This window comes from Salmo trutta, chromosome 37, assembly GCF_901001165.1.
Source record: "Salmo trutta chromosome 37, fSalTru1.1, whole genome shotgun sequence".
In the NCBI taxonomy this organism is placed as follows: Eukaryota; Metazoa; Chordata; class Actinopteri; order Salmoniformes; family Salmonidae; genus Salmo; species Salmo trutta.
The window spans coordinates 33785492-33811444 of record NC_042993.1 but is presented as its reverse complement, the minus strand read 5'-3'; the positions used below and the strand labels follow the sequence as shown (position 1 = coordinate 33811444).

The window sequence follows — 25953 nt, the reverse complement described above, 5'->3', positions numbered from 1 at the left end:
TGAGCTTTATTTCATAGGTTGCCAAATCGATCTCTCTCAAGTCAAGACAGGAACTTGCACGTTCAGTTGTAAGGATTGTCATTGGAAACAAGAGGGACTGGTGCACACTGAAAAGGGTGGTCTATTCAGGGTCACAGAATATCACTAGTCTTATATCAAAGCTGATCTCAAACAATTATAAAAGTTAAATAAATTCAAGGTTTTCTTTCTGTTATATAAAAAAAATGTAAAGGATGATATTGAAATAGTGCAGAACGGAAGATGGATAAAATTCACACCGATTTTTTATTTTCATCTTCCATTCATTAGTGCATCACTGTTTTATTCAATAACACCTGGCTGGGTGTTTTTTGACAAGCACATACATCTCTTACTACATTTACATATTATCAAACTATTCACACTGTTGTTTCTCAGTGTTCTTGGCCAAAGTTTCACTTTGAAGAATACCATTTATTTTTTTAGGGAGGGGGGGGGGGGGGGCATAGTAATGCCGATATGTTGCATTCAATTGTTCAACTCAATTGTTTAAAAATAGTCAAAAATATAGCCATTTTAGTTTCCTGCATCATTTCAGAGAGCTACTTTTCTCAGTAACGAGACCTTCCATTGGGTGACAGAAAAAGGTATTTATTTTCAGGTAGATGAGCGGAGGCTGCTGTATCGAGTTCAAACAGGTGAGGTGAACTGTAACATTAGTACCAGCATCAACAGAGTAACAGGTAACTGGTAACTCCTAGAATTTCAGTTCAGCGATTTCAGAGTCTGGAGAGCTGCTGTCGCTGCGGTCACTGTATGTGTCTCTGTAACACAAGGGACAGAGTTATATGCATCCATAATACTTTTTCAGGATGATATGATAAGTCAAAGATATAAAACTAGGTATAGTATTACAAAAATCCAATACTGGCTGGGTAACTTTTTTCATTCCCCTTTACGCCAGCCCAAATGCCGCTCATCTTGCTTGCCTCCATCTGATGGAGTAAAAGGAAATCATGAGAAATACAATGATCTGCATGGTCTTACCGTGGTGAGAGGCGACAACCTTTCTGTAGGTAGCTCTGGAGTTTCCCTGCTGCAGCCAGCAGGAGGCCAAAGTAAGGGGGCGAGGGCTTGATGGGACGAGAAGTGAACTCTGGGTGGTACTGCACTCCAACAAAATAGGCATGATCTGAAACAACACAGGTGGGAAGAGGATTGGTTTGAGATGGATGCTACGGACATTTACATTTCGGTTGGCATAGCTACAACTGTCAATACATTTGATACCCCTAAAAATTGTGTTACATTTTTTTGTTCAATTCAGTCAAGAAAGTACTTTATGAAGTGATAACGCACTATTTAACAATAACATTTCCAAGAGCCAGACAGTGGAAAACACTGAAATGTCTCCATGGTTAACTCACCATCCAGCTCAATGACCTCCATCCTCTCTCCCTCTATATCTTGACCGACAAAATGGAAGCCCCTCTCCTCAAAGTGGTGCTTCAGCTCAGGGTTCACCTTAGAGGACATCCACACTTAGAATGTAATACATGTAACACTTCCATCTGCAAATGGATTGTCAAATGGATTGTCTTCAAGTAACATGTAATGTAAAATGTACTTTAAAAATGTAACGCAAATATACACATCTTGACTCGATTCAGCTCTTATACCTCAAAGCGGTGACGATGCCTCTCGTCAACATATTCAGCATCACCATACAGCTTTCCTGAAAAAAAAATACAGAATATTATCAACCATTATAACACACCAAACCCTATGTGGTTTTGCCAAGATTAGCACTCACTCAAAATGCTGGTGTTGGATTTGAAGATTGTCCGCCTCTTCCCCAACCTCATAGTCCCACCCATCTGCCCAGGGTTGTGTTCTGGCATGTCGATCACCTGTCAAAAAAGGACCAGAAAATCACAATGTTCGTGAGCCAAAACTCAGTGAGAAGTGACAGAGATGGACTTGATTACTATGGCATACCTACCACAGGGTGTTTAGATTCTGGGTGGAATTCAGTAGAGTTGGCATCTGTTATGAAAATAAAAAAATACGTATTTCAGTTCCATTTTCAGGTTAGCGAGTTGAATATTTAACTTATGAACATTCTGGAATTATGCAACATACACCTCAAGGATACAATGATTACTGATTCAAATATTACCTTGCCAGCCAAGAACATTGCGGGCAAATTCACACACTGCCAACTGCATGCCCAAACATATCCCTGCAAAAAGACAATTGGGATTAAATGTGTGCAATAAAAAAAAAGTCAGGCTGAACTAGTCTGATCAGAATTTCTGATGGAAGTGACATACAGAATATAATTTCCATTTAACAAAACATGCTAAACTGACGCATGATACATTACAATACTATTGATTAATTTGTATTTCATTAATGCTTAAATACATCTTACCTAAAAATGGCTTTTTCTTTTTCCTGGCCCAGCTGATAGCCTGGATTTTCCCCTCTGTCCCCCGTACACCGAAGCCTCCAGGTACCAAGACACCACTGTGTGTATGAGACAACATTGATCCTTCACTGACAGGAGAACACAGCTCCCTTGGCTTAGGGTTACAATTACACATAAAAATAAAATTTATTCACAATGCTCATGTAAATTCTGTGGGATTTATGGTGTCAAGCAGCCATTATATTGAGTTGCACCCGCCCCTTGGCCTCAGAATAGTCTCAATTCGTCAGGGCATGGACTCTACAAGGTGTCGAAAGCTTTCCACAGGGATCAATTAAAATATAATTTTATTTGTCACATACGCCGAATACAACACGTGTAGACCTTACAGTGAAATGCTTACTTACCAACCCTTAACCAACAACACAGTTAAGAAAAATATTCCTTTGAGTGGACCATTCTTGATACACACAGGAAACTTTGGAGCGTGAAAAACCCAGCAGAGTTGCAGTTCTTGACACAAACCAGTGCGCCAGGCACCTACTACCATAACCGTTCAAAGGCACTTAAATATTTTGTCTTGCCCATTCATACTGTTAGGTTCTAATTTTTCAGAGTAAATAACTCATGGACACTAAAGAAGCTTGACCAAGTTTAACTCTTCCCAAAGGGTCGACACAGCTCTATTCAGACCAAGAAATGGCTTCCCCCGAGGTGGTATTCATACCCCACTTTGGGTGGAGTCTCCTCCTCATCATTAAACATTGCATCATTCTTGCTAAGCAGGAAACTAAGTGATATGAGCCTTCAACGGTTTCTCCCCTTATCAATACTGTCACATGCAATTGTTTTCCCTGCACTCAGCCCCTCCCTAGCATCATTATGGCACCCCTCATGTCTCTTGTGTAACTAATGTTCCTATACTCTGAGCATAACAATGTTCAAAGTTTACTCCAGAAGCCAACAGTCCCTCCTTTTGAACAATGGCTTCCTACTGTTCAATTTACATAAACTTGGAAATTACTTATAAATTAACAAATAATGCTAAAAAAACATGAAATCAAAAATAAAAGATAAAACATGATTATAAATGAACGAACAATTGTAAAACAAACTCCAAAGTGAGCTTTACAATCTCAGAGACTTATGGCATCTGTTCTATGATCACACCATACACAATTTTATTTCCATATCTCGTCACACAATAAAATGCCGTTCCAGCTGAATCTGCTGTCTTGTTCCATGTCAGATGGAACGCTTTTTGTTTCTCCACTTTCTCTTTCTGGTTCCTAAGAGAGTGATAGCATTAGACTAGGAAAGCAACAAAAATACATAAAACATAACAGCATTAATAACATGTGAAGATGTGCACAATTATTTTTGCATGACAACCCAAAGTTTAAAAACATGACAATTCCCACTCTCTCTTAGCCTGACTATGTCTTCAGGATACTTTTCTGCTGAGGTTGGCAAAAATGTAAGCTCTAAAAAAAAGCTTCCTCATGTTTACACCCAGTCTTCCCCGTCAGACTACAGGATCCAAGAGGTGTTCCCAAGCCATGTCATTCTCACTTTGATCCCCATCATCTTCCTCCAAGGCCACCTGATATATACGTGCGCTAAGCCTTAATCAATTTTACCTCATCTTGAGGTAACTCTACACTGTGTAGTTGTTTTAACATCAATGTCTTCAACATGTTGTTCAGAGTACAATTACCAGAGGTGTGGACTCGAGTCACATGACTTGGACTCGAGTCAGACTCGAGTCACAAATATGATGACTTGCAACTCGACTTTAACTTTAACACCAATGACTCGTGACTTGAGCCTTATGACTTGACCTGACTTGATACCCTCCCCATGCCCAAATATAAAAAATGAGGCTATTAAAAAAAGTGTGCAGCACATCAACACTTCATTTAACGGATTACAGTTTGAATCGGACAGCAGCCAATCAAATTGTGCGTGGCAGTGCAGAGGAACGTCGGCGGGTGAATTCAGATGGAGCCCTTGGAAAGATGATACCCCAAATTATTATTTTCGGATATAAAAGACCTGCTGTATCAACAAAAAACAGATTGCAACTTGCAAAACATAGGGGGAAAAATTACAGATGGAGGCGCAACAATTTCCAACTTTGTTCAACATTTGAAGCTGCACAAAGAACGGTAAGTCGTGGCTAATATAGCCAACAGCTATCCATCACACGAGGTTGTGTGTTTATGAGTGTGTGTAACTTGTTTCTTTTTGCTGGCTTGTGATGTCTGGAGCCTGTATTGTTACGTGCGCTCCTCACTGCTTGCCTAGATTAGACTTGCAGATTGACTCGCCAGCACTCTGTTTGGAGCTGGAAAAGATCAAATGAGCACATTTGTTGCAGAGTGCCTCCTAGAATGGTTGTGTACTCTTCCTAACCTGCTGATTACGGCAAGTGCTTGAACCTCTGATTGTGTTTATGCTTCACACAAATTCCACCATCCCCCTCTCTGCTGTCCTCCGCAGTTTTGAGCTTTCTCCATTGATAATGAATGAAGAACGGCGGCTTATTTCATCTGAGGCACCGCATTCAGATACAGTTTTCCAGATAGAAATGCAATACATAGATCTGTACTCAATTCTCTATTCTACACGGCAAAGGCTGTTGTAGGTGATGTATTTCTATGTGAGTTGCCATGTTGGATGGCCAGCAGATACTCTTCTACTTAATTCATCTACAGGAGAGCAACCACCCCACACGACCCGACCCAGCCTACCACGCCTCTCCCGCTGTCAGAGGGGGCGGGGGGTCTTTCTCATGGCAACCCATGTATTTCCATGGAAATATAACGTTTATTTGGAAAGTAATAAATATATAGATATTTTTAAAAGCATTCATGATTTGCGTAAATGTAATACACTATTACTCGTTAAAAATATGAAGTGGTATTACATTTGCTGAAGAGCACATTATGACTAGTTTAGGACTTGAAACTTGACGGTCTTGACTTGAGACTTGACTCGGACTTGCCTGTCTTGACTTGGGTGCTAAGACTTGAGACTTACTTGTGACTTGTAAAACAATGACTTGGTCCCACCTCTGACAATTACCCCAACATCTATCCTCTATCATATGATGCATTAATGAATAAAGCAGCTAACCCCAACCCAACTATGATGTTTGAAGTAGCTTCCAGACCCAACCCATCTGCATGTCCTACAATGGAATTTATTATTAAACCTTTATTTAACCAGGAAGGGCTCATTGAGATTTAAAATCTATTTTTCAAGAGCGTCCTGGCCAAGATAGGCAGCACCAAGTCATTACAAAAATTACAGACAAACATGAAAAACTACAAGTAATCTAGTAAAAACCATAGAATTCACAAGAGTATAACAAAATCAAAAACAGCAAATTAAAAACATTGACAGGTCTGGGAATCAGTCTCAAGATCATTCATCAGTGATTTAAAAATACCAAATCAGGACAAGTTCTTCCAGTTTAAAAGTATTTTGTAAGGCGTTCCAAGACGATGGCGCAGAGTACATAAAAGCCCTTTTACCAAATTCAGTTCGGACATTTGGAACAGTTAACAGGATAAAGTCCAGTGAACGAAGAGAGTACTCACCACATTTCTGAACAATAAAAATGCTCAAATAAAAAGGTAGTAAACCCCAAATGTCTTTGTAAATAAAAGTATACCAGTGACTGATCCTACGAGTGACTAGAGAGGGCCAGTCAACCCTGGTATACAAAGTGCAGTGGTGCGTAAGGGTTTTGCAGTTTAAAATAAATCTCAAAGTGCCATGGTAAAGGGTGTCAATTGATCTCAAACACTGAGCAGAAGCATTCATATATAAAATATCCCCATAGTCTAGTAAAGGCATAAATGTAGCTGATATTAGCCTCCTTCTGGCTTCAAAAGAAAAACAGACCTTATTCCTAAAATAAAATCCCAATTTCAGCTTCAATTGTTTTAAATTGTTGAATACGCAATTAAAATTCCAAGATATGACAGTCTCAATCTCAATGCCCTGACACGTAATAATAGGTTGAAAAGTTCAGAGGTCTATTTCTTGCATTAGAAAACACCATTAGTTTAGTTTTGTCAGTATTGAGAATAAGCTTCAATTGACACAAGGTATGTTGAACAGTATAAAAAGCATTTAGCAAATTCTGGAAAGCTTTTGTAAGAGACGAGGCACAACAGTAAATAACAGTATCATCAGCATAAAAATGAAGTTGCGCATTTTGGACATTTTTGTCTAAATTATTTATATAAATAGTGAATAAGAGAGGTCCAAGTACAGAGCCTTGGGGCACACCATTACAGACAGAAAAGTTAACAGACATGAGCCCATCAAATTGAGTGCACTGAGTTCTATCAGACAGATAGTTAGAAAACCATGCAACTGCATGCTCCAAAAGACCTACACTCGACAATCTCTGCCTTAGTATAGCATGATCAACTGTATCAAAAGCCTTAGAGAGATCAATAAAAAGTGAGACACAGTGCTGTTTTTTGTCAAAGGCTTCAGTGATATCATTTAAAACCTTCATGGCTGCTGTAATTGTGCTATGCTTCTTCCTGAAGCCCGATTGGCACATTGATAAAATAGAGTTAGTAAATAAAAACTATTTTAGCTGTTCACTCACAAGGGTTTCAAGTATTTAGCTTTGAGATTGGCCTATAATTATTTTAAAGAGTTGGATCTCCCCCTTTTAAAAGTGGTAAGACAAATGCTGATTTCCAGATCTTTGGAATTTCATTACATTCCAGGGTTAGATTGAACAGATATGTAAGTGGTTCATCTATGAAATCAGCTGTCAGATTTAGTCTCTCTCGCTCTCTCTCTCTCCACTTCCTCTGTCACGGTGTCTTCAAGCTCACCCATTATGCAGCTGGGCCTCACTTCACGTGAGAACTATGTACCCCCCCCCCCAAGGAGAGACATGATGATCGTTACCGCTGCAGGTGCCGTAAGGAGTAGAGTCTGTGGCCCAAATCACCGCTGTCCCAACACCCCCGCCTGGTGTCTCTTGATGTACACTCAATCTCCAGAATTCAGCCCGTGCCCTTGGTTTATCTCTGCTTTCACCGGAGGATATATACACTGCAACACATGGGTAATTTCCTGACAACATAAACTCTCCTCCTATGGCAAGATCACTAATTTGTGACATTTGAATAACAGCCTCCCCTGTACTCCCATCAGTCTCCCAGTTACCAGTTACCAATCCATGTGGCATGAGTCTTCATAAACTGATATCCCAACAATGCTACTAAAGTAACCCCTGCTACTACTAACATGTCCCATGACTATAGTCTCACAATACCCTTCATTTGCACAGTAGTCCAGTTCCATGCTGTCAATATAGCATCCTTCACTACTAGTACTGCTCCTTCAGTTACTGTCCCTACCGCGACTGCCGTGAGAATAACTCCTGCATGTCATCTGTCAAATGTTCGCCGACTGTTAGAAATTGGGGGGGAAAATTCATTAGTTGGGAATAATATCCAACCTAACAAAACTCAGTCACAGGTTTCATGAATGTTTACCATAGTGTCTGAAATGCTACCACTATCTCTTCTACTCTCACCATGATCTGGGTATGTATAATGTTCAATTAAATCCCCATATTGTGTACCGATTAGCTGTCCTCCCTCTCCTATGAGTGATCTCCTGTAACAGTATACAGTCTCTGGGAATGATACACCTCTATCATAACATCTAACCCATAACACACTAGTCACTACTCCTAATGCATTTTCTACAGTTATAAACATACTAACACATTCTCAAATCAATTAGTCAATATACATCATTCCCTCCTCTGGAACAATGATCACTCTTATGTTCCACGAAACCTAAAAACATATTGACTTGAAAAGGAAAGAGGAATTAAAAAAATACGTTTAATAACTTAGCACCACCCATTGATGCGATTTAACATAAAAATTCTGAGTACAGGGTAAAACAAAAGAGAACAAAAAACGTTCATGGTTGTCCCAAGCTGTCATCCAGTGATTCCCCTAACAAACCACCTCCCTTTAGGATGACACTTAGAGATAAGGTTTCTGGAGACTCTCTCGGCCAAATACATTTTAGCAGCGCCCCCACCCCTCATCGTTCTGTAGCAACTCTCTCTCGCGGTGTCCAAATCATAACTAAAACATTTTATAAATTATCCAACCCAAATTTAGAATGACAATCCTTAGTGCTTACTTTGACTCAAATTCCAGTTCCTCAATTTAGCACACATCATCCCTGTTAGAACATACATTTATAGCCGGTAACAACTCTTCTCATTACAGCCCCCCCCACCCCCCGTCCCTGTTTTTCTGTCATGGGTGGCCTGGTAATGAAAGATCAGTATCGTAATGCATCCTTAGTCCAAATTGTACGCAGGGTGTAGACCCCCCCCCCCCCCCCCTTCACCCAGCACTTATCATTCTAGCGTGTCTTTTTCAGATATCGTTTACAGTTCATCTTCCCAACGGCACATGTATAACTTTTGCCTGTCACATTTTATGGCCCTTGATAATGTCCCGATTTTAATATCCAAGTAGATACATCCGTTTCTCCCACGTACACGAGTCTCTCACCTGAGCCTCTCTCTCCCTCTCCCTCTCCACGCTCACTCCACACGCGCTCTCAGCACTACGGCCCCGGTTTATGGCTCGGACTCAGAAGTGTTAATAGTCACTGTCGCGTTGCACGCCTTTGTCGCTCTTTCTTCAGCCGGTTAGGGCGGGTTTTGAGGTTCGCACACACCGTTTGTGGCCAAATTATTCCTACCATGCATGAAGACACGATATGACGTCACCTTCCATGATAACCTCAAAAAAGCACAGATCATAACAGTTTAGTTTATTTAATTTCTGTTTCAGGAAATCCAGACAAGCATTGACGATACAAAGAATAATTACCTGAACCATTTCTTAATAACATTATATCTACGACAAATGTCAAAAAGCATAACATACGTGTTACTGCTAAAACCATTCTCTAAATCAGTCCATACACCCTTATTCAACTGGCAACCTCTCGGAAGAGTTAGCAGATCATGAAGTTAGCACCCTAACCCCTCGCAGATTTCCACACTCCAGTATCCCAATCTGGTGAAATTTGTATCGAAACAAAAACACAAAATGAAATGAGCAATACATATATCACAATCCATTTGAAGTAACTGTCATCCCTTATTAACATATATTTTCCTCAGGGAACTGGTAATATACCCCATTGAACACGTGATTCAAAAACAATATGTTAAATCAAAAATAAACAAATTCGAATAACTAATCAATTTAGAATTTACAACTCCCTAACGGAAATAATAATAATCTCCTAAAGTAATGGTACAATTTTGATAGAGACTGGTGTTTCTCATTCATTTTATAATTAAATCCCCATTCCGATCATTTCTACAGAGGTTGATCAGACTTCATGAGAAATTTTAGGATGCAGAAGGATGGACACCATTTAAAATGTTTCCTCTCCCTTTTCTTTCCCTGTCCTTCAGAAACCATTTAAATACCTTTCAAAACATGTCCATCCTTCTGCATACCCAATTTAACTGAATTGAAAAGACCCCATCCAATAAATCCCACAGTATCAACACACCACTAATGCACGTTCGTAACCAGTAAATGGTGTGTGCGTGCTGGTGAACCGTAGGTCCAGAACACACATGAACAGGCCTCACTTATTATCTGGAACTCGTTTATGGCTTAATCCAGATACGTTAATACCTAAAACTGAAAAATATCACTAACTGCACTCCCCTCACAATCTCCGGGGACCTTCCAACGAAAAATAACAAAACCCCCTCTTCTGGAAAAGAGTATACATTTCGTTAGCATTCACTATGCTACATTTTAATCAGCAGTCCAAACGTATTAACTATAAACCAAACCTGTTATTTGTAAATCCACATTCCTTACTCCAATCATTAAATGTTTGTTTTAATCCACCCCATCCTTTATTTAGCATGTACTACCCTTAGACACGGCGATATTATCTCACCACCAAGTCTAACGATTCACTGGTCTCTTTTCCCTTTGACCGCACCACATAAAAAAAAGAAAAGTTCATTTTAGGTTTGTTAACTCCTATACCAATACCTTGTGACCCCAGTACCTCATGACCCCAGTTCATTTTAGGTTTGGTAACCCCTATACTAATTCCTCGTGACCCCTCCACCCTTTCTAGAAATCTATTCCAGAATAAAGACGACATAAAACGTAAATCTATTTAAAAAATAAAACCACAAAATGTCTCATGATATCAAAAAAAACAAAACAAGGCTTTCTGAGTTTGCAAGGAGTGTTTGGCTATATCATTTAAATGTGTTACCTTTAGAATCCATTCCCCTGGCATTTCGCCTAGATTCTTCAACCCCAAATACATTTTCCTGTGGCAAATTTTGCCCATTTCTCGTCGTAAGGAAACCACAATATTTGAACCCTGGCCTCTACTAAAAAGTTGTGATCTCATACGTCTTCCATCATATAGAAACTGTAATCTCTATGAACCACTAATCGATCGAACAGAGACAATACACCGCTAGGTGAAAGTTCCATTCCTGCTACTTTCCAGAGTATTTGTTGTTGCTGTTTTGAACGCTTGCCTGGCAGCATTTCCTCCGAATACAGCAGGCTCCATACCCACTTTACACTCCCTTTTCCAATGATCAATAGCACCACACCTAAAACAGGACTCGGTCTCCCTACGCTTTGATGCCTTTCCGCTACGTTTCTTTGTCTTATCTTGGCCATTGAAACTATAGTTAGTGCTTTTCTGTATGGCCCTATTAACCCCTCGCACGTCTGCGAGGTTAGCGGAGTTATAGTCCACTCTCAAAACATCGTCTTGAATTAAATCTACTACCCCGCAATTACCGTTTTGATCACAGGGTTCAAACCTGCCATCAAAGCAGAACTGCAAATTCTATCAATGCACTCCCGTACCCAGTCTTTCTGTGGCAGAGTACTGGTACTCATTCCGGGTTTATCGTGATACATTTTTTGTTGATAGAATGCTGACATCAAAACGCTAGTATATTGAGCTTTTGATTCTGGTTTTATGTCTTTGTGCCAAGTCATAATCGCCTCCCTGAATTCTTTATTTCATTTGAATTCTCCGTCAGCAGGAAAATGTTGTCTAATTTTATCTAATTTTCAAAAATGTTCCCATATTCCAGCCGAATTGGTAGAATGCTTGTGCGCTTCTTTCAGCAGCCTCCATGGTTTCATTAAAATCCCTAGCTCCGTTCTACAGGAAGAATCGGAGTCGTTTGTCGACATATCAATAGTTATTATTCCCTAAAGTCTCCTGACGGTGTCCAGGGTATTTTAGATTCCTTTACTCCCGTCTATAATACACACCTTCTATTAACTATTTTCCAAGGTAGCGCTACACACTTCCCCGGATAATAATTAACTGGTCACGGCACTTAATACTTTGTATTAGAACCGATATTATAGCGTCTGCAAATGTATTACTGGAGAATACGGAGGACTTAATGTCCTATTCCAGTCCTACCTCAAATATCACTATTATTGATAACCCACATCATCTCTCATGTCTCCCTCTCCCCATACGGCATAAACCAACCTCTCTCCGTATCGATACTGCTACTACACGTAAATCAAACAGAGTTCAAATATCCTATTTTTTCTTTTTAACTCACTAGATTCTAGAACTCTCGTCTTACAAAAAATTACTGCAACTGGGACTTTTGTCCCTTTTACAGTTCTTGCAGGTGAATACCCCAACTAGGGACCTATCCTAATACGGAACCTACCCTCCCCAAGGGTGGCAGGTAGCCTAGTGGTTAGAGCGTTGGACCAGTAACCGAAAGGTTGCAAGATCTAATCCCCGAGCTGACAAGGTAAAATTATGTCGTTCTGCCCCTGAACAAGGCAGTTAACCCACTGTTCCTAGGCCGTCACTGAAAATAAGAATTTGTTCTTAACCGACTTGCCTAGTTAGAAAAACCTCCATTCGGGACCTATCCTTAAAGGAACCTACCCACTTATATTAGCCTGTATCTCACAGAGGAAAACCTCCACTCGGGACCTATCCTTATGGAACCTACCCTATACCAGATATTTACAACCGATCGTTACACAATGGGCCTACAGAATTAAACTCAGGCTCTCCAGGTCCGTATCCCATAATTAGTTCAGCCTACGATTCTCATCTCCCCAAGATGTCAAAATTAGTTGAACAGGTATAGGAACTTGCCTACATTGTTTGTTGCCAGCTCTGCTCCACTGATCTGGACTCTTTGGTTTGATTACAAATCGTGGTGAACCCTGCTCACAGCGCCATCTGTTAGGTTCTAATTTTTCAGAGTAAATAACTCACGGACACTAGAGAAGCTTGACCAAGTTTAATTCTTCCCAAAGGGTCGACACAGCTCTATTCAGACCAAGAAATGGCTTCTCCCGTGCTGGTATTCATACCCCACTTTGGGTGGTCTCCTCCTCATCTCTAAACATCGCATCATTCTTGCTAAGCAGGGAACTAAGTGATATGAGCCTTCAACGGTTTCTCCCCTTATCAATACTGTCACATGCAATTGTTTTCCCTGCACTCAGCCCCTCCCTAGCTTCATTATGGCACCCCTCACGTCTCTTGTGTAACTAATGTTCCTATACTCTGAGTATAACAAATGTTCAAAGTTTACTCCAGAATCCAACAATACACACATACACAACCCATGTCTCAATAGTCTCAAGGCTTAAAAATCCTTCCTTAACCTGTCTCCTCCCCATCTACACTGTTTGAAGTGGATTTAACAAGTGACATCAATAATGCATCATAGACTGACCAGATGAAAGCTATGTCATGGAAAGAGCAGGTGTTTTTAATGTTTTGTATACTCATTGTAGGTATTTTGCTGTAGACTCACTCAGCACTGCAGAGTTTCTGCCAGGCCTCGTGGTACTTCACAGGCTCCTCCTGCAGTGTATTTGGCTCTAGGTCTGCAGAGTCGATAAACTGCAAGAGGAAGACTGAGGGTCAGTGGGAGGTGGGTGGCATAAGAACATGACATACAGTAATCATCTTTGTTATTATAACATATCATATAAGGCCACATTTAACACGGTCCATTAGAACAGAGCTTCTCATAATCCTTTGTCTAAGGACAAGCAAGGTTTGGTTAGCACAAAAGACAACATCAATGCCACCGATGTAAGCAGAGCCGCCTCTTCCTACACACAGATGCTGCGCGTAGGGACCTGCAGTCGCTATGGGGCCTCCAACCCCCCCACAGTCAATCAATTAGCCCATGTCAGCAATTTTTGGGGGGATTGCTAGGTAAGGTAATCTAGCCAGCTATCTAAATCTTGTAGTAATCGTCACCAAATTACCGACCGGGCACACAAGGCATGTGCCCAGGGGCCCTGAACTCCAGGGGGCCGCCATTAATTTTGTTAGTCAACCTCACCAGTAACTCTCACTACTTTTTCTAATCTTTACTAACGACATATCACTGGCTTAAGTATGAGGGTGACACAACACTATACATGTAAGCTACTACAGCAACTGAAATGACTGCAACACTTAAAGAGCGGCAGTTTGTTTCAGAATGGGTAGCAAGGAATAAGTATGTCCAAAATATTTCCAAAACTAAAAGCATTGAATTTGGAACAAATCATTCACTAAACCCTAAACCTCAACTATATCTCGTAATGAATAATGTTGAAATTGAACAAGTTGAGGTAACTAAACTCCTTGGAGTAACCCTGGATTGTCATGGTCAAAACATATTGATACAACACTAGCTAAGATGGGGAAAAGTCTGTCCACAAAAAAAGCGCTGCTCTGCCTTCTTAACAACACTATCAACCAGGCAGGTCCTACAGGCCCTAGTTTTGCCACACCTAGACTAGTGTTCAGTAGTGTGGTCAGGTGCCACAAAGAGGGACTTAGAAAAATTGCAGTTGGCTCAGAACAAGGCAGCACAGCTGGCCCTTAAAAAGTACACGGAGAGCTAACATTAACTCTCATGGATCAAAGTGGAAGAGAGATTGACTTCATCACTACTTGTTTTTGTTAAGACGTGTGAACAAGCTTTACAGTCCCCAAGTCCAGAACAGACTATGGGAGGCGCACAGTACTACATAGAGCCATGACTACATGGAACTCTATTCCACATCAGGTAACTAATGCAAGCAGTAGAATCAGATATATACTGCTCAAAAAAATAAAGGGAACACTTAAACAACACAATGTAACTCCAAGTCAATCACACTTCTGTGAAATCAAACTGTCCACTTAGGAAGCAACACTGATTGACAATACATTTCACATGCTGTTGTGCAAATGGAATAGACAACAGGTGGAAATTATAGGCAATTAGCAAGACACCCCCAATAAAGGAGTGGTTCTGCAGGTGGTAACCACAGACCACTTCTCAGTTCCTATGCTTCCTGGCTGATGTTTTGGTCACTTTTGAATGCTGGCGGTGCTTTCACTTTAGTGGTAGCATGAGACGGAGTCTACAACCCACACAAGTGGCTCAGGTAGTGCAGCTCATCCAGGATGGCACATCAATGCGAGCTGTGGCAAGAAGGTTTGCTGTGTCTGTCAGCGTAGTGTCCAGAGCATGGAGGCGCTACCAGGAGACAGGCCAGTACATCAGGAGACGTGGAGGAGGCCGTAGGAGGGCAACAACCCAGCAGCAGGACCGCTACCTCCGCCTTTGTGCAAGGAAGAGCAGGAGGAGCACTGCCAGAGCCCTGCAAAATTACCTCCAGCAGGCCACAAATGTGCATGTGTCTGCTCAAACGGTCAGAAACAGACTCCATGAGGGTGGTATGAGGGCCTGACGTCCACAGGTGGGGGTTGTGCTTACAGCCCAACACCGTGCAGGACGTTTGGCATTTGCCAGAGAACACCAAGATTGGCAAATTCGCCACTGGCGCCCTGTGCTTTTCACAGATGAAAGCAGGTTCACACGGAGCACATGTGACAGACTTGACAGTCTGGAGACGCTGTGGAGAACGTTCTGCTGCCTGCAACATCCTCCAGCATGACCGGTTTGGCGGTGGGTCAGTCATGGTGTGGCATTTCTTTGGGGGGCCGCACAGCCCTCCATGTGCTCGCCAGAGGTAGCCTGACTGCCATTAGGTACCGAGATGAGATCCTCAGACCCCTTGTGAGATCATATGCTGGTGCGGTTGGCCCTGGGTTCCTCCTAATGCAAGACATTGCTAGACCTCATGTGGCTGGAGTGTGTCAGCAGTTCCTGCAAGAGGAAGGCATTGATGCTATGGACTGGCCCACCCGTTCCCCAGACCTGAATCCAATTGAGCACATCTGGGACATCATGTCTCGCTCCATCCACCAACGCTACGTTGCACCACAGACTGTCCAGAAGTTGGCGGATGCTTTAGTCCAGGTCTGGGAGGAGATCCCTCAGGAAACCATCCGCCACCTCATCAGGAGCATGCCCAGGCGTTGTAGGGAGGCCATACAGGCACTTGGAGGCCACACACACTACTGAGCCTCATTTTGACTTGTTTTAAGGACATTACATCAAAGTTGGATCAGCCTGTAGTGTGGTTTTCCACTTTAATTTTGAGTGTGACTCCAAATCCAGACCTCAATGGGTTGATAAGTTGGATTTCCATTGATTATTTTTGTGTGATTTTGTTGTCAGCACATTCAACTATGTAAAGAAAAAAGTATTTAATAACATTATTTCATTCATTCAGATCTAGGATGTGTTATTTTAGTGTTCCCTTTATTTTTTTGAGCAGTGTATATATATATATATATATATATTTTAAACAGGTAAAATAACAACAACAATGAGGACTGTGAAAAGACACACAAAGGTACAGACACATGCATACATTGTGATATTGTTGTATGGTGGTATTAAACATTTTGTACTGTAGATATGTAGTGGTGTAATAATGTTATATGATGTACTATTTTATCTTTTGTTTTATAAGTAATGTAAGTGATTTAATATGTTTGGACCCAGGAAGAGTAGCTGCTGCCTTCCTAATAAATAAAACTTTTTTTAAACATGGCATAAGTCATGGCAAAATGTGTAGAATTGCAGGAAATGTTCTTTAACACAACAAAAAAAAGATGATTCACTGCCAAGAGGGAGAGCACTAAAATCTTAAGCCCGTGAAAAAGGCTAGAGACGGCACTGGATGGAAGTAACATTATCTCAATCCAAAGAGGGAGCATGGGTGAATATGACTGTGTTCCATACCTTGATCTCTAGTTTGTGGTTGATGGCGAGGGCTGAGTGCTCCAGGGCCTTGATGACAGAGGCATATGAGTCAGAGAACTTTGTGTACTTCCCTACCAGGGCGACGGACACATGTTCCAGGAGTCGGTCAGACCTGAGAGGAGACAGTTTAGTTTCAACATGTTCCGAGGACCCTGGGGTATCAAGTCAATATATATTTTAGACTAAAACATGGTAAAATACTCAATCAAACCAGGATGAGACTCCCAATACAGTATGGGGAAATTCCAACCCAAGTTAATCGTGCATAAATGGAACATAATTTCCCTTTTTATGCACTTCTCTCTATACGCGCATTCTGAACTTGAACTTAAGCATGAGAATAGCAGACTATTCAACCGCTTTTCATTTTGGGTGGAGATCAAAGAAATGAAGGTGTGGCGGGGGTGTGTCTAACAGTATTCTGACCTTGACTTAATTCCCTCATGATTCCACCACCTTTAGGCACGATGAAATGATGAATAAGGTCAAGCAACTTGTCAGTTCCAATTGGAACATCTACTTTATTTGATCAGATAGAAATAACACCATTCTCCATGCACTGTCATTTACTAATTGATAAGAGCTAGGTAAACATGTAAGCTGTTTGGATGAGGGGATCGTAAAAATAAATGACAGTATTGTTTTAGATCTATTTTACCTTATGATCGCTGGAGACTGTATTGACAAATGTGAACCCAGTCATATGGAAACACACACACAGACACACGATAACATACGCAATATACACATGGCTTTTGTGTTGTAGATTTGTGGTAGTAGAATAGTGGCCTGAGGGCACACAATGTGTTGTGAAATGTATTGTAATGTTTTAAAAATTGTATAACCGCCTTAATTTTGCTGGACCCTACGAAGAGTAGCTGCTGCTAAATATGTGTATGCGACCAATAACATTTGATTTTATTTGCTGCCTTGGCAGCAGCTAATGGAGATCCATAATAAATACAAATATGGCAGCAAACTGAAGCAAATCAATATATCACCTTTTCCAAAGTCACCTATATGAAATGCAGGCCTTATAACTTCAGATGAAATTTGGAGACTCAAGCTATAGGCTTCTGAAGCCATGCACCAATAACAGTATAGCGCCAAACCTAGAGTTGATTTATGATTTCTAGAATGTTTTAATTATTTGCCCGGACTTTTTACTGTATTTTTTTTTAAACAATTCGTATAGTGTTAAATATGAACCACTATAGGTAGCCACCGTCAGTTATAACGACATAAATGTCTAAATGTCACCGACTTGTGTTAGTTTCCTTACATTTTACTTTTACTTTTTCCTTACATTACTCCCTCACGACGCCAGGACAGCGGAGTCAATCACCACCTTCCGGAGACACCTGAAACCCCACCTCTTTAAGGAATAACTGGGATAGGATAAAGTAATCCTTCTAACCCCCCCCCTTAAAAGATTTAGATGCACTATTGTAAAGTGGTTGTTCCACTGGATATCATAAGGTGAATGCACCAATTTGTAAGTCGCTCTGGATAAGAGCGTCTGCCAAATGACTAAATTTAATGTAAATGTAATTTTGCATCATTCCATTGCATCATTAGTTTACCTTTCTTTCCTCTGTCACACTCATGTGGTTGTTCATGAGAATCGCTAGCAATAGTGGATCATATTAGGCTAACGTACACTACATGGCAGGAAGTCTGTAGACACCCTTTCAAATTAGTGGATTCGGGTATTTCAGCCACACCCGTTGCTGACAGGTGTATAACATCGCGCATACAGCCATGCAATCTCCATAAACAAACATTGGCAGTAGAATGGCCTTACTGAAGATCTCAGTGACTTTCACCGTGGCACCGTCATAGGACGCCATCTTTCCAACAAGTCAGTTAGTAAAATTTCGGCCCTGCTAGAGCTGCCCCGGCCAACTGTATGTGCTGTGATTGTGAAGTGGCAATGTCTAGGAGCAACAATGGCTCAGCCGCGAAGTGGTAGGCCACACAAGCTCACAGAACACGTCCGCCTAGTGCTGAAGTGCGTAGCGTGTAAAAACCGTCTGTCCTCGGTTGCAACACTCACTACCGAGTTACAAACTGCCTCTGGAAGCAACATCAGCACAAGATCTGTTTGTCGGGAGCTTCATGAAATGGGTTTCCATGATCGAGTAGCTGCACACAAACCTAAGATCACCATGCTCAATGCCAAGCGTTGGCTGGAGTGGTGTAAAGCTCGCCGCCATTGGACTCTGGAGCAGTGGAAACGCATTCTCTGGAGTAATGAATCACGCTTCACCATGTGGCAGTCTGACGGATGAATCTGGGTTTGGCTGATGCCAGGAGAACTCTACCTGACCCAATGCATAGTGCCAACTGTAAAGTTTGGTGGAGGAGGAATAATGTTCCGGGGCTGTTTTTCATGGCCTCCAGTGAAGGGAAATCTTAACGCTACAGCATCCAATGACATTCTAGATGATTCTATACTTCCAACTTTGTGGCAACAGTTTGGGGAAGGCCCTTTCCTGTTTCAGCATGACAATGCCCCGTGCACAAAGCGAGGTCCATACAGAAATGTCCGACAGCAACTTTGTCATCACAGTTCCATGATTAGTAAGGATTATAGTAGATTTATAGGACTAATGTGCATTTTTTTCACCTTCTAATATTTCTTGGTTTGAACAATTGAATATGGCAACTTTCAGGATGAATCAATGTATGTAGTTCTATCCTTGAGCTGTTCTTGTCTATTGATGTTCTGTATTATGTCATTCTATATTATGTTTCATGTTTTGTGTGGACCCCAGGAAGAGTAGCTGCTGCTTTTGCAACAGCTAATGTGGATCCTAATAAAATGCCAAAAAAAAACTATATTTTTGATTCACCAATATATTTTGTGCGTAAAGACTCTCCCAAACTGTTTTTTTTTACAAATTATTATTCATAAATACTTTTATAACACTATAATGTACAAGATCAGAGTATTTTTTACATCTACCAATTGGTGCTGAAAAGGAGAAGTCTTTTTAGGCCCACATGGCTTTCTTTCATTGATCCCTAATATTCTTAACTGTAAAAAATTAAAGGTACACCACATTTAAAGGGATGACTTTAGATAACTGTACTGAAAACCCTCTTGAATGAAAACCTCATGAGAAAATCTGTTGGCCAGCAAGTGAGAGGGATTTCAGCAGTTGAATTACATTTATTCAGCGCACCTGCAAAGCCCGTTACGCATCTGCATAAGGTCAGTCTGAATACCAACTACTGAGAAGTGAGTCTGAATCTGGCCCTATGTCAGCATGTAGTAAAAATCTAAGTTCCACAGTAACCTTGTCATATGTTGTACTATAGTGATGTTACATTTGATACCGGAGCTCCGAGGCATGCGTTGAAATCACAAAGCAGTCTACTTGAAAGCAGTGCGCCGATGCCTATATCACTTTATCAGAGGCACGAGATTAATGATGTCCTAAGCTTTGTTTCGTTGCACAACCCCCTGACTGGTTTGCTATTGCTTTTGGTTGAAGACAAAAGGCTACACTACGTGCGATACGGCGTTTGGGACGTCATCTATAATAATTTTGCTGCTCTAAATTATTTTGACCAGCAGGTGCCACTAGTGTACGCTGTATTGAGTAAAGCCTTGAGTAATGAACCTACAGTATTTCAACACAATTAGCTGGAAAGCCTCAATGCTTCAGGAAGCTTTGTTTCCCCATCACTATTGTACTACAGCAGAGTAGTGCTACATTCAGAAGCCTATTTCTGCCATAAACAGTCCAACTGGACTACAATTCCCACATGGCCATAGGGGGTGAGCCAGGGGTCCCCTTCACCTGTCAGACATCTCCTTCCACTTGGTGAGCATCTTTCTGGCCCTCATCTCAATAGGCAGGTCCAGCCGCTGGCAGATGTAGCCCACCACCCCCTGGTCCTCCAGTAGTAGGGGTACTTTGTAGATGGACGACACATCTGCCACGCAGATCACCTGGGGACAGGGAGAGAGAAAAGCATAAGAATCGGATTACGTTTTTCAAAAGTATATGAAATGTTGCTGGTTGACGTTACATTAACTTTGTTCTGGGTTGTGTTCATTTAGGCACGCAACGGAAAACGGAAATTCATCACGGACAGAGAAGGCCTTACCTGCGTGGGCTCTACGTGACAGAACATGGAGATCTTCTCTTTGACAGCGTTCTCCAGAGGTGTCGCACAGCGGCACATGATCTGAAAATACATTAGGAGAAACACCTTGCCATAGTTAGCCAATTCCAAGAGTCCCAAGGCAAAAGGATGAGGGAGTATCAAACTCACCAGATCTGGGGAGAGTCCTAGTCCACGGAGCTCTCGGACACTGTTCTGAGTGGGTTTAGTCTTCTGTTCTCCTGTGGCACTGGGCTAAAGGCAGACAAAATTACATTTCAGTTCTCAGTTAAGCATCATTGTAAAACCTTTTACTTGAAACACAACTGATGTACTTTTGAGACTAAGTTAAAGTGTTCATGATGTTTTACAATGCTTATGTAAGAGACTGTGTTTTGATTCAATTGTGTGTGTGTGTGTGTGTATGTATTAATGTAGTAAAGGGCTTACACTTTTGGTACAGATGTGCTTTGTCACAGTGCTGAAATCAGCTTTCAAACAAGCCCTACTCTGCGTGTGTGTGTGTGTGTTAAAGCTCTTACCTGTGGGACTAAGCTGACGTGAATGTTGCAGAAGTTATCCCTCTTCACCTTGAACTGGAACTGTCTGAAGGCCTCGATAAATGGCATGCTCTCAATGTCTCCCACAGTGCCTCCCAACTGTCAACACAGGACACAGCCTGCGACCTCAACATTCACTAGGCAAAAATGCAAGAAACCATCTGAAATGGGAAGGTACTATCTGAACTGCTCGTTTTCCATTGCACAACATTTTGAAATGTGTTGCTACAGTGTGCCCTAATGAATATGACCCAGCTTAACAATCGCTGGCTGAAACCAGACACCAATAACAACTGCATGGGGACAATTACAACGGCCTATAATGAGTGACCCATAATAAGACAAACTTGACTACACTGTGGCTCGTACCTCTATAACACAGACTTGTGGCTCCACCCCATCGTCATCCACTGAGATCTTGGCCTGCTTCACCACCCACTCCTGAATGGCATCTGTGATGTGTGGCACCACTGAGATAAGAGGGAAAACATCAGCAAAATAGAATCACCATCTGCAGAAACTCAAGATCAGCATAGAAAAAACGACTATGGAGAGACCCTTACAAATCAACACAACAACTAGGAGTGATGTCATAGGTTTCCAGGTGTTGCCCTAATCCCAATGCCCCTTGCCTAGCAGAGAACCCTTGTTCTCTCGCTCACCCTGTACAGTTTTGCCCAGGTAGTCTCCCCTCCTCTCCTTGTTGATGACTGACTGGTAGATTTTGCCGGTGGTCAGGTTGTTGTCCCTGGTTAACCTGATGTCCAGGAAGCGCTCGTAGTTTCCTAAATCCAGGTCCACCTCACCTCCATCGTCCAACACAAACACTTCCCCTGGATGGGTGATGCAGCTCAAGTCAATTAGATAGGCATGCATTGATTGGCCTAGCCCTCACCGATTAAATGCTTTAGTCTGAGAGAACTCACCACCCAAATGCACTCACCATGTTCATAAGGTGAGAAGGTGCCAGCATCAATGTTGATGTAGGGGTCGATTTTGATGGCAGTCACATGCAGACCACAGGACTTCAGGATTAAGCCCACACTACTGGCAATGATGCCCTTGCCAATTCCGGATATGACACCTCCAGTGACCAAGATGTACTTCATAGTGGCATGTGAAACCTAGAAACAAATAGAATATGACAATCAATGTTAGACAACAGAAAACATGTTCGCAATATCCCTATAGGTTAGTGCTGAGGGATTAACCGAAATGTCTGTTATTGTACAGTTTTTAAAACAACTGAGACGTCGGTTCAATTGTTTCTTTCTGTGACCTCAAGGTTGGGACAGGGATCAGAAAACCAGTCAGTATCTGGTGTGACCACCATTTGCCTCACGCAACATCTCCTTCGCATAGAGTTGATAAGGCTGTTGATTGTGGCCTGTGGAATGTTGTTCCACTCCTCTTCAATGGCTGTGCAAAGTTGCTAGATATTGGCGGGATTTGGAACACTTCGATACAGAGCATCCCACACGTGCTCAATTGGGTGACATGTCAGGTGAGTATGCAGGCCATGGAAGAACTGGGACATTTTCAGCTTCCATGAATCATCTACAGATCCTTGCGACATTGGGCTATGCATTTTCATGCTGAATCATATGATGGCGGCGGATGATTGGCATGACAATGTGCCTTAGAAGCTCGTCTGCGCATTCAATTTGCCATCGATAAAACGCAATTGTGTTTGTTGTCCGTAGCTTATGCCTGCCCATACCATTGCCCCATAGTGGCGGTTGGATTCTCGGTTCACAACATTAAAACCACTGACAATCTGCCCGGTACAGTTGAAACCAGTATTAATCTGTGAAGGGCCGATTTCAAGTTTTCATAACAACCTGTAATCTGCCTTTTTGGATGCCGATTACATTGCAATCCGTGAGGAAACTGCGTGGCAGGCTGACCACCTGTTACGCGAGTGCAGCGTGAAAAGGACTTTGTGGCTGCAAGGAGCCAAGGTAAGTTGCTAGCTAGCATTAAACTTATCTTATAAAAAACAATCAATCTTCACATAATCACTAGTTAACTACACGTGGTTGATGATATTACTAGGTTAACTAGCTTGTCCTGCGTTGCATACAATCAATGTTAATTTATTACATTTAAGTCATTTAGCAGACGCTCTTATCCAGAGCGACTTACAAATTGATCATCGAATCACAGCCTACTTCAACTTCACCAAACGGGCGATGATTTAACAAAAGCGCATTGCTGAAAAAAGCACAATCTTTGCACAAATGTACCTAACCATAAACATCAACGCCTTTCTTAAAATCAATACACAGAAGTAAAACATTTTAAACCTGCATATTTCGTTAAAATAAATTCATGTTAGCTGGCAATATTAACTAGGGAAATTGTGTCACTTCTCTTGCGTTCAGTGCAAGTGGAGTCAGGGAGGGTATATGCAACAGTTTGGCCGCCTGACTCGTTGCGAACTGTGAACTAATTTGCCAGAATTTTACATAATTATGACATAACATTGAAGGTTGTGCAATGTAACAGCAATTTTTAGACTTATGGTTACCACCCGTTCGATAAAATACGGAACGGTTCCGTATTTCACTGAAAGAATAAACGTTTTGTTTTAGTTTCCGGATTTTACCATATTAATGACCAAAGGCTCGCATTTCTGTGTTTATTATATTATAATTAAGTCTATGATTTGATATTTGATAGAGCAGTCTGACTGAGCGGTGGTAGGCAGCAGCAGGCTCGTAAGCATTCATTCAAACAACACTTTACTGCGTTTGCCAGCAGCTCTTAGCAATGCTTGAAGCACAGCGCTATTTATTACTTCAAGCCTATCAACTCCCAAGATTAGGCTGGCAATACTAAAGTACCTATTAGAACATCCAATAGTCAAAGGCATTTGAAATACAAATGGTATAGAGAGAAACAGTCGACGTGTCATAATTCCTATAATAACTACAACCTAAAACTTCTTAACTGGGAATATTGAAGAAATGGGAATATTGAACCACCAGCTTTCATATGTTCTCATGTTCTGAGCAAGGAACTTAAACGTTAGCTTTTTTACATGGCACATATTGCACTTTTACTTTCTTCTCCAACACTGTGTTTTTGCATTATTTAAACCAAATTGAACATGTTTCATTATTTATTTGAGACTAAATAGATTTTATTTATGTATTATATTAAGTTAAAATACGTGTTCATTGTTCATTCAGTGTTGTTGTAATTGTCATTATTACAGATAAATAAATATAAATATATATTTTTTTAATCGTCCGATTAATCGGTATGGCTTTTTTTGGTCCTCCAAAAATATTGGCGTTGAAAAAACATAATCGGTCGACCTCTAGAAATGAATGATATAAATGGCAAGGTACTTGTTGTCATAATGCACTACAAGTTAGATGGATCGAGGCAATTCGTTTTCCCCGACATCTTAGTCTTCATTGAAATCATGTAATGTTAGCCTAATGCCGCATTCAAACTAAACTGGGAACTCGGAAATATCCGACTTCTGTCCGTTCAAGACACATTTACTTATTTCACCTTTATTTAACCAGGTAGGCAAGTTGCGACCTGGAAACTGGAAACACATGGAAACTCGGAGGGAAAAAAAATCTGTTTCGACTGTGAAAAATCGCGTAACACTCATCCAACTCGGAATTCCAAGTCGGAAACTCGGGAATCTTTCTAGAGCTCATACCTTCCGACCTGAACAGCACTGTAATGATTTGACCTTATTACTTCTCGAATCTTCCCGAATTCCCAGTTGTCTTGAAAGCACCATAACATTCAATCATGTCATGTGGTAGCTGTAATACACTCACCGTAGTGTTTGGATCTCCTCTATTACATGAAAGCCGTTCGTGTTTGTATGTTCACTTCTAACTACTATAGTGTTCTATGTGGATGTAGTTTATTTTGTCTGGTGCTCGAGACGGGTTGTTTACCCAGTTTCAACTTGTCACAATTGCGGAAATCCAATGGCGGGAAATAAAAATGGCACTACAGCATGCAAGGAATTGAGAATTCCTCATGGCAATCACATCGTTTCTGTTTAGATCATTTTGTTTATACACTAAAATATAAATCACATGATATGACAAGTATGGCCAGCCAGGTTCGCTGCTTCTTACATGATCTCGCTAGCTAGCGATGTAAAATGACTTTATCAACACTGGCAGAGTCCATTACCGTTGCATCATTGCAACAGTAGACCTCACTGGATCAAGCTACGAAACTAATCCGTAGCTGTCTTGCTAACTATCTGGTGTAGTTAGCACTGCAAGCTCGTAGCTAGCTTCTACTCGACTTGAACTCACCGAATTATACAAATACTGATGAAATCTTTCTCACAAGCCCCATGAGGATCACACATGAAATGGTATAAAGTCAATTCTTCATGTATTCTGTGTCATGAACGATATTGTTACTACTTGCCTGCGCACGTCCTTCTGTGTTGGTACACGTGTGGCGTAAACTGACACAAAAGAAGACCTCGTAGCCGCATAAACAAGGCAGAATTGAATGCAACGATTTACATATTACCAAGTGAAAGGATTGACTTTGCATGCAGCCCAGCCAAATGATATACACTTTGCTGCGCACTGCACAGTAAACACTCATGAGCAGGACTTGAG

General features: G+C 41.3%; 1 protein-coding gene across 2 annotated transcripts; it reads right to left on the bottom strand.

The window, feature by feature from the left end:
• Positions 1–305: 305 nt before the first annotated feature.
• On the bottom strand, positions 306–25902 carry ctps1b (CTP synthase 1b). Of its 2 annotated transcripts, none has more exons than XM_029738201.1 (18): positions 25754–25902; positions 22278–22458; positions 21997–22167; positions 21704–21804; positions 21317–21433; positions 20946–21029; positions 20778–20858; positions 20468–20619; positions 16638–16770; positions 13311–13399; positions 2414–2508; positions 2159–2221; positions 1982–2025; positions 1793–1889; positions 1659–1714; positions 1407–1503; positions 1027–1171; positions 306–803 (listed from the first exon to the last, which is right to left on the bottom strand). In XM_029738201.1, exons 1-18 carry the CDS (start codon positions 25883–25885, stop codon positions 737–739), a joined length of 1905 nt encoding a protein of 634 aa, XP_029594061.1. In that variant the 5' UTR covers positions 25886–25902; the 3' UTR covers positions 306–736. The 2 variants fall into 2 exon arrangements, with proteins under 2 accessions (XP_029594061.1, XP_029594062.1); XM_029738202.1 differs by having other exon boundaries at positions 25636–25772.
• Between the last annotated feature and the right edge of the window lie 51 nt (positions 25903–25953).

Excerpts from the sequence above, each read along its gene's own strand:
- ctps1b (XM_029738201.1), bottom strand. The coding sequence starts at position 25,885 with ATGCAAAGTCAATCCTTTCACTTGGTAATATGTAAATCGTTGCATTCA. Across the intron at positions 22,459-25,753 it reads ACACAGAAGGACGTGCGCAG|GTTTCACATGCCACTATGAA; the intron begins GCAAGTAGTAAC and ends ATTTGTTTCTAG. Across the intron at positions 1,172-1,406 it reads GGAGGTCATTGAGCTGGATG|ATCATGCCTATTTTGTTGGA; the intron begins GTGAGTTAACCA and ends GTGTTGTTTCAG.